Source organism: Anastrepha ludens, chromosome 6 (assembly GCF_028408465.1).
Source record: "Anastrepha ludens isolate Willacy chromosome 6, idAnaLude1.1, whole genome shotgun sequence".
NCBI classification, from domain to species: domain Eukaryota; kingdom Metazoa; phylum Arthropoda; class Insecta; order Diptera; family Tephritidae; genus Anastrepha; species Anastrepha ludens.
The window spans coordinates 88,526,022-88,543,256 of record NC_071502.1 but is presented as its reverse complement, the minus strand read 5'-3'; the positions used below and the strand labels follow the sequence as shown (position 1 = coordinate 88,543,256).

Sequence of the window (17,235 nt, the reverse complement as noted above, 5' to 3'; positions counted from 1 at the left end):
AACAGCAACAATTGAAATGGCGCACAGGTTTTCTTTGTAAACACATGCAAATTAAAGAAAAAAAGTTGTGCAATTTTTGTGCAACTTGTTGCAATTATAATAAATATGTCTTGTCATTTTTTTCGCTTGCGCCCGGTGACTAATGTCTGCAACTGTGCGAAACTGAGATTTCTTGATTTGTTGCACTACTTACTTTTGCTCATAGTACAACGTTCTGTGAATAGATTACCAGCAATTGAGTGTAAATCAAGTAAATTTACAATAATCACAAGTTAAATGACGCGAGTCAAGTCAACAATAACAACAACAAATATGGCGAACGATAGATTTGAATAAGTCATGTAAATATATGCGGCAACAAAGCAATCAAAAATTTGCAACTCTCGCATATCATCCAATTGCGAGCCCGTCACTTTAATTGCTAAAACGCAATTGAAGGATTTGTTTATAAAAATAACAACAACAAAAAATTGAAAATGTGTTCCTTTGCATAAAATGGTCACCTATTGCCTTAGGCAGCAGTAGAAAGAATTCGCCAGCGAATTCACAAATCATTCATTCACGTTCCTTCAGTTTTAGAAAATGAAAAAAAAAATACGAAAATGTTTGCTCATTTCTCTTCACATTTGATTTATAGCATACATTATTTTCTTTCACGCTTTGAACGTCCCATAGGCAATGCCAATTCATATCTCAACACTCCTTAGGCTGTTCAACCGACCATGCATTGTTACAGCCAACCACTTGAACCAAATATTAAAGTACAATCGTACAGTACAGATGCTCAAATATTTTCTACCATCTTCACGCCCAGTTTCAGATTATTTAATAGGTATACACAAAAGTTGCATTGCATTCAATTGATGTGTAGTGAAACTTATTTTATTTTTTAATTGCTTAGATTATTCTCGTGGTTTTCGATGCAGTCTGCTGTGGTGTTCTTTGACGTTACTTGTTTGTGGTTTTTATACTGACTGCGCATTGGTGCTGTCGTGCCACTTTTCCACTTTCATTGGTGCTAAATGAATGGGAGTAGACCATTTACTGGAATCACGTTTTCAGCGCATACAACAATGTATTAATATTATATATTGAGATGTAAGGCTGGCTTTCTTCAGTAATAAAGTGGTCACATGCGGAATTACTCATACTATTGAATTGAAGGAACTATTGTACTTAGGCGTGGGAAGCCTGTGGACCAACTCTGTACAATGTTATTCCCTAGTAGCTGGTCATAATGGCAATCAAAATTAATTATTTTACATGAAATGAAAAAAAAATATTATATCTGGGAACAGTTTTTAGAGTGAGTGGTCAATCAGGACAATCAAAAAAATGTTTACTGTTAGATGGCACAATCAAAAATATTAAATATTTTAAATAAAACTAAATTAAAATATTTTTTCTGGGAACAGTTTTTAATCAGGATTGAAATTAAAACAAAAAAATTTATTTAGGAACAGTTGTTAGAGGGATCAATCAAAAATATTAAATATTTTAAATAAAATTAAATAAAAATATTTTACATGGGAACAATTTTTAGAGTGAACAATCAAACAGGCCTAAAATTAAAAAGTTATTCAACTAGGAACAGTTGCTAAAAGGAACAATCAGTATTAAATATTTTAAATAAAACTAAATTAAAATATTTTATCTGGGAACAGTTTTTAATCAGGATTGAAATTAAAACAAAAAAATTTATGTAGGAACAGTTGTTAGACGGATAAGTCAAAAATATTAAATATTTTAAATAAAATTAAATAAAAATATTTTACTTGGGAACAGTTTCAGAGTGAACAATCAAACTGGCCTAAAATTAAAAAGTTATTCAACTAGGAACAGTTGTTAAAAGGAACAATCAGTAATAAATGCTTTAAACAAAATTAAATAAAAATATTTTATCTGGGAACATTTTTTAAAGTGAACGGTCAACCAGGACTAAAACCAAAAAACAATTTTGTAGAAACAATTGTTAGAGGGAACAATGAAAAATATTAAATAAAATTAAATAAAAATATTTTATTTAGGAACAGTTTTTAAAGTAAACAATTGAGCAAAATGAAATATTTTCAATAAAATAAAAGAAAGTTGATCTAGGAACAGATGTCATAAGGAACAATCAATCAGTTTTGGTGGGAACAGTCAATTACCATTAAATATCTTACGTAAAATTAAATAAAAATATTTTATCTAACAACAGTTTTAGTGGGAATGGTCAATAAAGTCTTCATATGAAATTTAAAAAATAAATAAATTTTCTCTGCGAACAGTTTTTTAGGGGGAGCAGTCAATCAAAAATGACTACTTATATTTTATTTACAAAATATAAATAAAAGTAAAAATATTTTATCTAGGAACAGTTCTTTGTGGCAACAGCTTTTTCATAAAGCATTAGAATAGGTGCTTTAAATAGGTGCCATTTGCATAACAAAAAAGTTGTATTTTCGTTGTGTAAAGCAGAACTCTATTTCCCATAAGGAATGACTTTCTATAGAAACAATTAAAAGAAATTACCTTTAGTTGCGACTTCCAATATGGAAAAATATGTAAAATGAGATCTGCTTAAAATGTTCAGCTTTCAAAGAGCAATTACCCATAATTTTTCTTAAATAACGAAATCATAACTTCTGAAAAATTGTGAATAGTTTTCGTAAAAGGTATTATTTGCTTACAGAAAAAGAAAAAGTACTTTCCAGCTCGAAGTATTTAATTTATTAACATTTTTAGTGCTGAAAATCACAAGGATTGAAAAATTGCTGATTTCTCTTACTTAGACTATAATTACACAATTTCCAAAAAATGGGAACAGTTTATGCTTTCCAGAGAGAAAATAAATTAAAAAAATCAAAATGACTACCAAAATGTGCTGTCTTCAAAAAATGAATGCAGCTACCTACCATTTTTCTTAAATTACAATTTCATGATATTTTCTGAAACATGGGAATAGTTATTCTCAAAAGGTAAAAATTTCATTGTACAAAAATATTTGCGCAGTACGTAATATGGCTCGAAATAGTTCACCTAGTACCTTTTTTGGAAAAGTTTTGTACTATCATACAAATCAGAATTACATGGATTACTAAGAAGTATTAGTGCCAATATCTGTGAAAATGCTTGGCAAACCTGGTCAAGGCTAAATTTACGTCTGTCCAGAGTATTATAAAATTGAGTATACTTCAAATTAAGACAATAGTAGGACCTCTCACAGTCGCATAGGAAATTACGCAAGGAGATTAGGCGTTTACATGCATGATTTCTGTCGAAGGAATGAGGAGAAATTGGGAACAATTCAATACCTTTTCTGCACATGCCCGGCTCTAGCCAGAAGCAGTAACCGATATTTACGATCCTACATCTTAATGAATATAAATAATCTATCAGGATGGTTCAATCTGGAAGGGAATATAGCCCAGCCCCTGCGACTCAAAACGAACCCATTTCGTCGCCTAATTGGCATCGCTGTTTCTATGGCCGATGCGGCTGCCAAACCTACCTACATAACTAAATTACAAAATAGAAATAGTTTTTTTTTTCTATGAGATGATATATTCAATAAAGATAATTCATTAGCATGCATACAATTTTATTAAAGAGTTAAGCTTTCTCCAAATGAGAATAGTTACTCATAATTTTCCTCAGACTACGATTGATTACTTAAGAAAAATTGTAGCTTTCATCAGGAGAAATTAAAAAACAAAATTTGAGACATGCTTTCAAAAAGATCTTCAACAAGTAGCTACTCTAGGAAAACACGGATTTAGACTCACAAAGGTTTATTGTGTTACCCCGAAAAGAAAGCAGCTCTAGCGATTTGCTGGTTAGCCAGAAAGTTGTCGCTCATTACAACTCTCTTGAATTTCAAAAGAAGATATTGCTAAGTCTATCTCGTCGTGTTCGAGATAACATCAGCATCAAGAGCAAAGGTCAACGCTTCTGCTAGAGTTCTTCGTCAGCGAAACCACGTTTCAATGCGGTATGAAGGAATGTAGGGCCCAAAGAAACTTGTACTCGTCAGTACTAAATCTTCCATCGTCCTATTCATGACATGAAAAAGCCTGGTCTTTAAGCTACGCAATTTCGAGGACTAAAGCTCTTGGAATGAATTGGATGATGCTACAAATCTATGTATGGATACAAAGTCATATCACTAGAGCAAAATTACTTAGTGAGACATTTATTATCATTGCAAATGGAGAAAAAATTCAAGAAACTCCCGCTAAACTTAAACTGCTGAGAATTTGTTAGCAATCGAGATGCTTTGGGAAATGTTCGCAAAATATCTCAGTGAGCTCATTGGTGTGGTGTGAACCGTACTGCAACTACATCTAATTCACATTTTCCAAATAAACCTCCTAAATACGGTTATTGGAGGCCAACCATCGACTATAGCTGCCTAATGTGAGAGCTTTGACACCAAAACATTATTCGAATATAAATACCATACATCAACGCATACTTGCACATAGTCCATTAGACACGTATACCATGTGCCAGCTTAAATAGATAGCTAGCCGTTATTGACGTCAACAAATGTTATAAAAAAATTTAAATGAGATTTTGACTTTGAGAAAAAGGTAAATCCACAACTGTTTTCTTAGTCATCGTTAACGTAAAACAAAAGAATGATTTCGCAACCGAACTCATTAAAACGATTTAAGCCAAAATGTACCAACCAACAGCGAAATTTTATTACAACAATTCTAACATTTCCCTCGCATGCAATGTTCTCAAGTCCCTGCTTCCATACTTACATTATATTAAAAAGCAAAATATAATTGCTTTCGGTGTTCTCAGCGCAGCAGATAAGTGACCAGAGTGCGGGTGAGTTAATGCAATTTGAAATTATTGTCACGTCGCAGTTTGCGTTCGTGCTATTGTGGAAAGTTCAATTTGGTCATTCAACGCAGCATAGAATTGTTTTCAATTTAAATTTATTTGTAGTTATTATTTGAAGCGCACAATTGTTTAATTTTTGGTTTGTTTTCACAATGATAATAAAAATAACAACAGCTCGCGTTGTGAACCAAATCGGGTTGATTTTTAGTTGAAGGTAGAGAGAGAGCAATTGGCGGCGAGAACTGGAAAGAAGGTTTTTAAAAGCAACAGAGATGCTGTTAGATAGTTGCAGTGTAAATTTTATCTTTCGTGTTGTTTGCAGCTAATTGCAAAACTTCTATTTATAAATAAAAAGTGAATATAAATTATGTATTTTTAATAATGCGCAGTTGCCTCTCAGTATCAATACAAATACTTTGGGTTTTTTAATATATTAAAATTTTTACGAGTGGGAACAGTTTTTTAGACACTGTTCTCAGTTCATATACCTAGTTGTATTGTACAAAATACAAATACATGTGCGTGGTGTGACTTTTCGAAGTGAGAACAGTTTTTATATAAACTGTTCCCAGGCCAAAATATGTTTACATTACATTGGGAATGCTTAATTACATACGCATTGAACATTTAAAGATGTTTACAACCAGTTTGTGTGTCGAATATTCAAAAGCAAATATTATATTGTTAAAAATAATCTAAGCATGGATAATATTTCTCTTTAACTAACAAAGCTCTGTTCAAATTGTACTCAATTTTTGTTCACAGAAATTTATTTTTATAAATCAATAATATTTATGCGCAATCTTCTAATTGCCTTACTGTGCTGCTATTCAAATTGTATTCATAAATTATTTTTCTTCTCCTTGCTCTTTCAGGTCGTTTCGGACGTGTCATTGTCATACCCAAAGATGGCAATGATAATATGCTGCGTCGTGAAATCTTCCAAGAATTGCGACACCTGGATGAACTGATACAGAATGCAACCGTCGAGTATGAGGGTGAATTATTCACGTACAAGGATGCCTGTGCGCGCTGGGAGAATGAATGCTTTCAAAATGATATATTGAATTTAGATTTCATAATGGATGATGTAAGTAACTTGAAAAAGTAAAACCGAGCATTTGCATAAGTAAAAGCATTTGCGATAAAAAAATTTATATCAAAATATCTTACCCCCTTTACGCTTGATTCTTTCAGATCGAATCCGGTGAACTGAATCTCACTTTTCCCATCATGTTCAATCCAGTCACTTGGGACGCGCATGCTTTTCCCGTCTTCTTTGGCGGGACAAAGTTGACGGAGGATAATATAATTGTTAGCGTACCGGCGATACAGTTGGTATATTTCGTGACTGCGGACACTAAGCGGCAAGATGCAAAGTGGGTTCTAACATAAAATAAGCTAAATTTGTTCTTCGATTTTCTATGTAATATTTTTACTGTAGAGGTGCCGAATGGGAAGAGACTTTCTTGAAAGTTGTGGGAAAAGCAGAGAATTCAGGGCTCTTCAAACACATTTCAGTATCATATTTCGCCTCACGTACTTTGGATCATGAGCTGGAGAAGAATACGCGTACTGTGGTCCCATATTTTAGTTCAACATTTGCTCTAATGGCGCTTTTTAGGTATGTAAAAATTAATTTACAACAAATTTGAGGAAAAGCGGCATCATTTTACGTAAGCTGTTAAGTAATTAGAAATTTGAAATACCGATGAAATGGCCAAGCAAGTTTAAGTGACTGGGATGAGTCTCCTGAATTATTTCCAACCCGACTGTTAATGCTGTTAGCTAAAAGCGTATGAATTCATGTTGATTGCGTGATTTTCTCAAGTGGGAACAGATGTTAACAAAACTGTTCCCAATCTAAACTTTAGTTTAGCTTGTGCCATAAATTATTTTTAATTATTTCGAAGGATTTTGTCAAGTGGGAACAGTTTTGTTAACATTTTAGTTTTTTGTGCCATAAACTATTTTAATAATTATTTCGATGGATTTTCTCACCTGGGAACAGTTGTTAACAGTTTTGGCTAAAATTTGGTTTGGGAACAGTTTTGTTAACATCTGTTCCCACTTGAGAAAACCGTTACCAACTGTTCACAATCTAAATTTTAGTTTCACGTGTACTATAATACATAAGAATTGTTTCGAATCTTAAAAACACATCTTGAAAAATGCTAACTTTACATGGAATTTTCCACTGAAAACAGTTATTTAGGAATTTGATTTGAATTTAGAGCATAGTAGGATCGAACAAGCGAAAGCGAGATTATGAATTTCGAATTTGGAATAATCAAAACTATAATTATCTATTACGCAAGCGTTTATTAAATAGAATTTTTGCTTTAAACTCGAAAATAATTTTTATTAAACTTATTATCAGTGAAATATTTTTTAACTTTTCGGGACCCAAGGCTGATCGTTTATATGCTTTATCCGATTTTTAAAGGTTTTTTACTGGTAGTTTTGAATTTTTTTCGCACCTCGGAACAGTTCTTTAATATACCCCTTTAGTTTCCAATAGTTATTTTTGTAAATTAGTATTCCTCATTTCTTCAAATCAACAAACAGTTTCATATATCTTTTGTTTTTTTTTTTGGAACAATTATTTTTTTTATTAATGTGCCTAGCCCATTTAAAAATTAATTTTATTAATACACTTATAAATTTGTTATATTTAATTCATATTTAGTATTATCACCTGCATGATGGGCGATGCCGTACGCTCAAAACCATGGCTCGGTCTGATGGGCAACATATCGGCAATCATGGCCACTTGCGCGGCCTTTGGACTGGCCATGTACTGTGGCATTGAATTTATTGGTATCAATTTGGCGGCGCCCTTCTTAATGATAGGTAACTAATAAAACATAATTTTCATTCAACACACACAAGAGTTTGCATGCACATACAAATATAATTCATACATCTTTTTGTCTTTCCTCCGCTACTTCAAGGTATTGGTATCGACGACACCTTCGTCATGTTGGCCGGCTGGCGTCGCACACCAGCCAAAATGCCAGTTGCAGAGCGTATGGGTCACATGATGTCCGAAGCGGCCGTCTCCATCACCATTACCTCACTCACCGATCTGTTCTCATTTTGGATTGGCATCATTAGCCCATTCCGTTCGGTACAGATTTTTTGCACCTATTCGGTATTTGCGGTCGTTTTCACTTTCATTTGGCACATCACTTTCTTCGCCGGCTGTATGGCAATATCTGGCTACAGGGAACGGCACAATTTGCACGCGCTCTTCGGTTGTAAAGTACAGGCGATGTCGGTAGCCATTAAAGGTGAGCTAATTTGGAGTTGGAGTTAAAATATTGCAAGAAAAACTTAATTAAATAAATAGTTTTGTTGCGGCTTTGTTAGTTGTTTGATGGAGTTAGTTGTTGTTATTTCCAATGTTATAATTTTTATATTTATTTACTGCATTTTTTTATTATTTTCGACTACCAACACGCGACCCAAACTTTCACAATCCGCTAAAATTTCATATAGGCACAGGTTATCTTATATTTGTATTTATAAATTTATTGTTGTATAGGTATTAAGTTTTAAAATTTTTGTATATTTGTATGTCTTACAAGCACAACAAATAATTGTTTCCGTTCATTACCGCGCCAGCGCCGCCAACAGTTAAATTGTCGAGACATGTTTTCGCCATTTTCATGGTTCATTAAGTTGTCGCTTCGGTCGGCTGGCATTTCGTCTGCGAAACTCACTTTTATTTTTATTTATTTTTTCTTCACTTGCTTTTGTCTTCGTATTATATTTTGTTAACCTGCATTCACGTCGTGAATATTTTGATTTGATTTTTCTCTTTGTGGCACCTGCAATCGAAGACGGCGGTTTGCTGTTTCATGGACTTTGCCTTTGAGTTTAGTTTTTGTCTTTAGACTTGCTTTTTCGACCTTTTTATGCATTTGTGTATTGCCTTCTTCCGGCGTGTTTTTTATGCTTGCGGTGCGCAATTGCATTGTGTCTACATTGATTGCCTGCTCCTCAGCTGGTAATTACAGCACATGGCAGCTACCCTAGTAGCGCTTGAATGGCATTTGATTGAGTGATTTTGCCACTGTTGGTAAATAAAATAAAGTAAATTGAAATGAAATTAAATAAAATCAAATGAATTAAATTAAATTAAATTTAACTAAAATAATTTAAATAAAAACATGAAATATAATTGATATAGAATAAAAGAAAAAAATGAAACAAAATTAAATAAAATAGTATACATACAATGAAGTAAAACTACATAAAGTAAAATAAAATAAATTAAATTAAATTAAATTGAATTTAACTAAAATAATTGAAATAAAAACATGAAATACAATTAACGTTAAAATTGATATAAAATAAAAAAATAAAGTTAAACAAATTAAAATAAAATAAATTAAATTAAATTTAAAATATAATAAAAAGTAAAATGGAATAAATAAAAATTAAAAAATAATTAAAAAATAAATAAAATATAATAAAATTCAATTAAATCAAAACTGACAAGTAATGAAAAAAAATGAAATGAGTCCAAATAAAATAAAATAATATAAAAATTAAAACTGTATGAAATAAATTAAACTAAATAAAAATTGGAGTATAATAAAAAAATTAAATTAAATTAAATTTAAATTTAAATTAAAGTTCAAATACATCAAAACATGGAAAATAAAACAAATTAAATTATGAATTAATGTAAAGTAAAATAAAATAAATTTAATTAAAAACTAGAAGTAAAATATAATGAATTTCTTTTTATTAGGTGATAAGAATTCTTGCCTCGAAGTAGATCACCTAAAAGATAAAATCAATTCAACGTCCATATTTGTGGTTTACGAACGGTGACTAATTTGCGGTAATGCTGCTGATGAAGTTCGTCAGATTTTTGATAGAAAAGAAGTGACTTATTCCCGCGAGAGCGGGGCGGCTAAGGTCCTGAGATGATCCATCTCATCATCCATACAGCTGACGGAAAAATCCATCGCGAATAGGGCCTGTGAGGTTTTGTCATCCTCTGAATATTCTTCAAACGCCGACCCACACGTAGACAAAAGGATTTCACGACCTTACAATTTTGTGTACTTGCCCAGCGCTCGCTGAGTTGACACGAAGCCTATCGTTCCAGGCGTAGAGCATAGGTTATCAAGGGGATCCCGTTCCTCTCCTTTCCCGGGAAAACTACCACACAAGCCTATCGTTCCAGGCGTAGAGCATAGGTTATCAAGGGGATCCCGTTCCTCTCCTTTCCCGGGAAAACTACCACACAAGCCCGTTGTTTGGCCAGCTCGCCCGCTTAGCAGTTTCCCGCAATGTCGCTGTGACCAAATACCCTAATTAGCCTTATGTCAAAGAATTCGCATGCAATTGAAAGTGCAACCAGGTATTCCCTGATCACTTTTGGGAAGACCCTAATTGTCTCTTTGCTAGCAGAGTAAATATTTACTTTCTTAATGGCTTTACGCAAATGAATAGTCAATCTGCAGCTTCTTTGATCGCGGCTATCTCTGCTTGAAACACACAGCAGTGAACCGGTAACCTGAATTTGAGTCTGATGGGAAGCTCTTCGGAGAATACTCCTCCGCCAATCTTTCCGTACAACTTCGAGCCGTCCGTGAGCAGGTTCATCAAGCTCTGTATCCAAGTGTTGCACCCAGTCTGCTTCTCCCTTGATGGAATATGGGCGGAGAAAGTTCCGCTTTGACTAAGCGAGGGTATACACACATCCGTTGTCAGCGGGATAAACCCAAAGTTTTTGAGGATACTTTAGTGTTCGTAAGTGAGGTCGAGCCTGAAGCTCGAACCTCTCAGCCTGATTGCGGTACGTGTAGCGGCAGTCTACAAGTATGACATTTAACATTACATTAAGCGCTATAGTAGGAGCGCCCCACTGATTTCAATGAGTGCAGACCTTTGAACTCTCTCCAGCTTCTTTACCGATGTCATCCTTTCCAGTAAGTTCCACCACACAATGACTCCATCTAACAGAATTGGCTTTTACTTTTGCCAATAGCGCATTTTTAACTCAATGTTAGGCTTACTGTCTAGAATTAGGCCTAGGTACTTCACCTTGTCAGAAAGCACCGACGGAGTGCCACCTAATGAGAGGAGTTAAGCTCGGGGTATTTTATATTTCCTCGTAAATAGACCGAACTCCGCCTTAAGAGGATTCACCGACAAGCTGCAGTCCGCTGCCCTTCGAACAACTACGTTCAGATATCCCTACATTAAATCGTACAAGGAATCTACAAACTTTCCTCTAACAATTAGTGTCATGTCGTCCGCGTAGGCAGTCACCCTGCAGCCTCCTCTCATCAGCTCCCCCAGTAAGTCATTGCTTACGATAACCCAGAGAAATGGTGAGAGAACACCGCCTTATGGAGTGCCCTTACTCACCTGTCGACGTAGAGAGACGCCGCCTCATTCTGGCACTACCGTGCTCTAGCGAAGCATTCTGTAGATAAATCTGGTAAAGTCGGCTCCAACCCCCAGTTTACCCAGAGATATAGAGATTGCTCCCGGAAGGACGTTATCAAAAGCCCCCTCAATGTCGAGGAAGGCGCCAACTACAAGTTCTTTCTGATATAGAGATTCCTCAATATTTTTAACGATTGTATGCAGAGCAGAATCCACTGATCTGCCTTTACAGTAAGCTTGTTGAGTATGCGACAAACGCCCCGAGGAATTTCGCTTCTTATGTGCAGATCAATCAGTCTCTCAAGAGTTTGCAGCCAGAAAGACGCAAGACTGATTATCCTGAAATCCTTAGAGGAGATCCGGCTAACTTTTTTCTCGTTTCAAAACTCAAACGACTGCTTCTCGTTAGAGAACATAAAATTCAATGTGTGGCGTGAATTGAAGTCGCATCCGGAAAATGTGCTTAGGAAATGTTTTGATTATTGGATTATTTGTTGACAGGTGTGCTATTATATTCCTGACGGTGGCCTACTTTCAAAGCAATACAATAAATTTTAATGAAAATCTAATACCTTCTGTTTTGCTGACCATTTCACCGCACTTTCCGTACAGAATATGTATGTACGTGCTTACGTTTTCTGCTATAGGTAAAGTCACTCCTACTTTCCAATCAGGCTACCATTGATCTTACCTCATCACTTGTATTTCATCCAATTTATGCTGGCGCGCGCAGACAACCTATTTCTTTTTGTCTACACTTCGCTGCCACAGAACTCCATAGCCATTTGAAAAACTCAATTAACCTCAACATAATAAACTTGTTTACACTAAAGCCTAGTGATCTTGAATGGCTAAGTTGTCTGATTATAAGCGTATCTTGATCAGACAACAGTTTCGTGCGCGGTTGATGGTTGGCAAGCTGATTCGCGTATAGGAAGAAAAAGTGGGAGCGCATGTAAGCAATGCACCTGTGCAACAATGAGAACAACAAAAATAAGTAACTAATAATGTTATTAGAGCAGCAATGATCGACGGATGGTAAGCAGCAGCACATGTCGGAGCCAACAACGCAGTGGCATAGTAGTAGATTCAGTGAACTCAATGCAGTACACATTTTTTTCTAGGTCAATGTTAGCAATAATGGCAAAAACAAAAGAAATAGAAATATAAATAATTACGTTTAAGAGAATTGCAATAATAATTGCCACGCGTAAATTGTGGCAACATGCCAGTGATCGTGTCTTTTTGCGCAACCGAAGCGCAGTAAATGCTGGCCTTCTTGTAGGAAATTTTTTAATTCAACGTTTATTTCAAACAAACTTTTATTGTAATACTTCGTTTCTACTTCCACTGATTTCTGTTTCTTTTTTCGTCTTACTTAACAATTTCTTTCCACACAGAAAAGCGCAACTTTTTGTATAAAGCTATAATGGCCGGTGGCATCAATCGCGACGATCCCGATAATCCAATCGATAACAAAGATCACATGTTAATGGCCTTCTTCAAGGACCACCTATCCGCCGTGATCAATAATAAATGGTGCAAAATGTTGATCATACTGATCTTTGCGGGATATTTAGCTGGCGCTTGCTTTGGACTCACACAGATAAAGGAGGGTTTGGAGCGACGTAAATTGTCAAAGGCTGATTCGTACTCGGTGGAGTTTTTCGATCGCGAGGATGAATATTATCGCGAGTTTCCATATCGCATGCAGGTAAGTCTAATGCTTCTGCTCGCTTAACTAGTTTTCCATTTTAGCTCTTCCATTAAACGCTTTTCTGCTTCTCTTCACTTCTCGCACACACAGGTCATCATCACTGGCGATCTGAACTACTCCGATCCCATTGTGCAAGATCAAATTGAGGAGCTGACACGCACACTTGAGAATACTTCGTATGTAACTTCTTCGCTCTACACAGAATCGTGGATACGTTCGTTCCGCTCGTTTGTCGATCGCAACAATGACTATCTGAATCTTACCATCGACGATGAGCAATCGTTTATAGATGCGGTGAAAGAGCATTGGCTTTTCCCAGGCAATCCCTTCTCACTCGATGTCAAATTCAATGAAGATGAGACGCGCATTATCGCCTCACGTTTTCTGATACAAGCCGTGAATATCACCGACACAAATCACGAAAAGGAAATGGTGCGTGATTTGCGTCAAATTTGTAAAGCCTCGCCGCTGAATGCATCAATATTTCATCCTTACTTTGTATTCTTCGATCAATTCGAACTTGTGCGTCCGACCTCATTACAGTCAATGATCGTTGGCGCGATCATTATGATGATCATCTCTTTCATATTCATACCCAATATACTCTGCTCACTTTGGGTTGCCTTTTCAATTATTTCGATTGAGTTGGGCGTTGCCGGTTATATGGCTTTGTGGGATGTAAACCTCGATTCGATTTCCATGATCAATCTGATTATGTGCATTGGCTTCTCGGTGGACTTTACGGCGCACATTTGCTACACTTATATGTCGTCGAAGAAGCGCAGTCCGAAGGCGCGCGTGCGTGAGGCACTGCACTCACTCGGATTGCCGATTGTGCAGGGCTCTAGCTCAACAATACTCGGCATTATCGCATTGCTGCTGGCACAGAGCTACATCTTCCTAGTTTTCTTCAAAATGGTATTTCTGGTGATATTTTTCGGCGCCATGCATGGCCTCTTCCTGTTGCCCGTGCTCTTGTCGCTCTTCGGACCGGGCTCATGGCAGACATGGTCCGGCAAAGACTTGGATGATGACAACGATGAAATTACGGATATTGAAAGTCCTATGAAGTTGTCCAGCATGGACAAGTTGAGCTCCTACTACCTGCAACAGCACACCCCATTAGGGCTGCCTGGCCCCTACGGCACGGGAAAAGGTTTTCTCGGTGCACCTTACAAAGCCTACGGTGATGAGAAAGATTTGGGTATAGGTACTTCAGGTGAGGACTCATCTGAAAGCAGTTCAAGTCGCTCACAACGCCGTCAGGCACTCGAAGACGAGCACACGCGCCGTCGCTACGAGGAAGGTTGGCGTCGCTCGTCCTACCACAACCTCTACTCACAATCACAATTCCAGCCACACACCGACCTGTACGGCCAACAAGTGACCGCGCAAGAGTGGCGCGCACGCCTCGACGAAGAGCAAGAACAACGTAAACGTAGCGCCGTAGGTATGCGCGCCTACGACAATTTCGCTGCTGACATCGTACACATGCAGCGACGCCATCCCGCATTCGGTGATGATATGGTCGATGCGCCAGTGGCGCGTGTTGCCGCCGGGCCCTACACGCCCACCTCCTCGCTGGATGAACGTTCACGTCGCAAATATCGACCCTCTGTAGCGGCGGCGACGGGCACACAAAGCGCCGGCAGTGGCGATGACAGTAGCTATCATCAGCAGCTGAGCGCTGCACAACCCACAGCGAACACCTCGGTGAAACGTTACCATCGTCGACGCTCGTCCGAAGACTCTACACGCCATTACCAACGTTGGCCGCCATCAAATATTGAGGAGCGCTGTGCACGCCGCTTTGCCACCACTGCACGCGATGATGGCGCGGCTTACGTGCCGGCGCATGCCAATTCCACCTCTGCCACAGCCGCCGCCACCAATGCCTACCGCCCACATCCGCCAATGCGCTCCTCATCACATCATAATTTGTATTATCCCAATGGCACGCAGCATCCGCCAACGTATCAGTATGGCGGCCATTACTACAAGTGATATGGACGAGTTGGCGTTAGACCTAAATCTGTGTGAAAAGGAAAATAAATGGCCGACATTAGTCAAAGTATGGACGCAAAAAATGAAGCGAGGTCGCAAACCTCAAGCGCACGCAATTGAACTATGCACTTTGCCGGTACCGAATTAGGTGTTATTGAAAAACTAATTGTACGTAGTAGTTTTTTTTTAATAAATTTAGTGTTGTGTTGGTTTTATTTTCATATTTTTGTGCAAACAAGCCGCTATAGCTTCTTTTTGTTTTAATTACAAATTTTTTTTATACATAGTTAGTTTTATACAAACACAATTCTAGTTAATGCGTAAATACCAGAAATAGAAAATGTATACAATTAGCGTAAATAACAAATGAAACTAAATACTTTTAAGTGCAAAACTTTATTTATAAATGCTGAAAGATATAGGCAAAAAAAGAGTTTCAGTTTTATTTTGATGCATTAAAAAAAAATCTTAGAGTTTTTTCCAGTTTTATTTTGTCGTAGAAAATATTTGTTTTCATTTTTTCCCTTCAAAACCACAAATTTCCTAAAATTTGGAGTTTTGAAAATTTATTATCTTCAAAAAAAATAAAAAACAAAAAAAAAACCGTATTAGTATGACAGGAAGCTTTTGCGCGCTCTTCAGGCGCTCTGTACAAATTATGAATTTCTATGCCATTTTTGTTTGCTATAGGTTTTTTATTAAACATATTTTAAATAATATAAAAAACACCATTTGAAGGATGCAGACTTCCTGGCGTTCGTTCAATATTTCTAGCTGATTTTCCAAATGGCGCATTTTTTATTCTTTTATAAATTTTTTTAAATTTTTAATTATTTTATTTAAAATTTTTTTATATTTTTAAATTTGAATTTTCAAAATTTTTTTATTTTTATTTTTTATATATCTTTTTTTTTTTAATTTAAAAATGTTTAATTTTTTAATTTCAAATTTTTTTTAATTTTAGAATTTTTAATTTTTTTTTTATTTTAATTTTTCGGTCCCTTTACATTGCAAATTGCCGAGATAACGGCTTCTAAATACAAAACACAAAATAAAATAATAAAAATTTTATAATGGTGAAGATAAATTGAAAGTGCCTTTCTGTGGTTAAAAAAGAAAAATATTTTCTAACTCTGAAAAATACTCATTTTCCACATAAAAATATTTAAGCATCATTCGCAATTATTTATAAACGCGCTTTAGCATTCATTTGCATTTTTCATTTGTTTTTTATTTTACATTTACTTGCACTGTTTTATAATTGTACCATAATTTTTGATTTATATCTATTAGAGTTAACTTAGAATAAATAATAATTGTTCATATCTAGCCTAAGTTGGATTTTTGAATAAATACAATTTTTATTTCTACAGAACTTGGTTGGACTTTATTTTTTTCATCATTAGAAAAACTGAGTATAGCGAAAAATAATTTCAATTAACTTAACCAACAGTTCGTTTTGGGAAAAAATAAATCCATTAATGACAGACGCGCTTTGTTAAGGGGTTATATAAATATGTACAGTTAGAAGGCCGAAAAAAAGCGAATTCTCCAGATTTTTTCTGAGAAAACTTTTAAATTTATTGATCCAAAAATTTGTACACATATTACGTAGTATTTTAACTGTATTTTAAGACTAAGTATTAGTAAAAATATTTATTTGGATAGGAGCTACTGCTGATCTCCTCTCAAATAAGACGTTTTGCGGTGACCACTATATCTCTGAACTGGATCCTCTGAAACTAAAAAACCAAACAGATTTCCTTAAAGTAATGTTAAGCCTAGTAATTAATCAAAGTAATAAGCAAAATAGTGTTTATGACAAAATGGCGGTTTCTCAGAAAAAAATCGATTTTTGACCAAAATTAAAAGTGTTTTTAAAAAAATATATTGTATTTATCGGTGAGAAAAAATCTTCGATTAATTACTAAAAAATATATTTAAGAAGCTCGTGTTCATTAAAAATGGACCTCACCCAAGTTCCTGCTGTTCCATGACGACGTCTTTTATGAGTGTAGCCACGTAGCCACGAGTTTCGTTAATCCAGCGGTCTTGACATAGCCTTAGCGCTTCATCTCCATATTATAATTTTTTTTTTTTTGTTTGGTGGGTGAGGGCAGGGTTCAAAATGCCTTCGCACTTACAGCGACCGTCGTCAACTGCGTCGAATGGTGTAGCCACTAAAATAATCCCTCCTCCTCTTCTAGGAGACTCCCTTACCGGAACTACCTTGCATTACTTCGGGAAGGCCCAGAACGCTGTCC

The 17,235-nt window shown here is 35.8% G+C and overlaps 1 protein-coding gene across 2 annotated transcripts in view; it reads left to right on the top strand.

Annotated features, from left to right (window-relative positions):
• The window catches only part of LOC128866053 (patched domain-containing protein 3), a 120,488-nt gene extending 105,330 nt beyond the window's left edge, over nucleotides 1-15,158 (top strand). For both annotated transcript variants that reach the window (XM_054106532.1, XM_054106531.1), the window contains 7 exons: nucleotides 5,712-5,926; nucleotides 6,034-6,215; nucleotides 6,281-6,460; nucleotides 7,526-7,689; nucleotides 7,791-8,129; nucleotides 12,651-12,964; nucleotides 13,058-15,158. In XM_054106532.1, coding sequence (XP_053962507.1) covers nucleotides 5,712-5,926; nucleotides 6,034-6,215; nucleotides 6,281-6,460; nucleotides 7,526-7,689; nucleotides 7,791-8,129; nucleotides 12,651-12,964; nucleotides 13,058-14,971 — 3,308 coding nt within the window. In that variant the 3' untranslated portion in view covers nucleotides 14,972-15,158. The remainder of the gene's footprint in view (nucleotides 1-5,711; nucleotides 5,927-6,033; nucleotides 6,216-6,280; nucleotides 6,461-7,525; nucleotides 7,690-7,790; nucleotides 8,130-12,650; nucleotides 12,965-13,057) is intronic.
• Nucleotides 15,159-17,235: the final 2,077 nt, after the last annotated feature.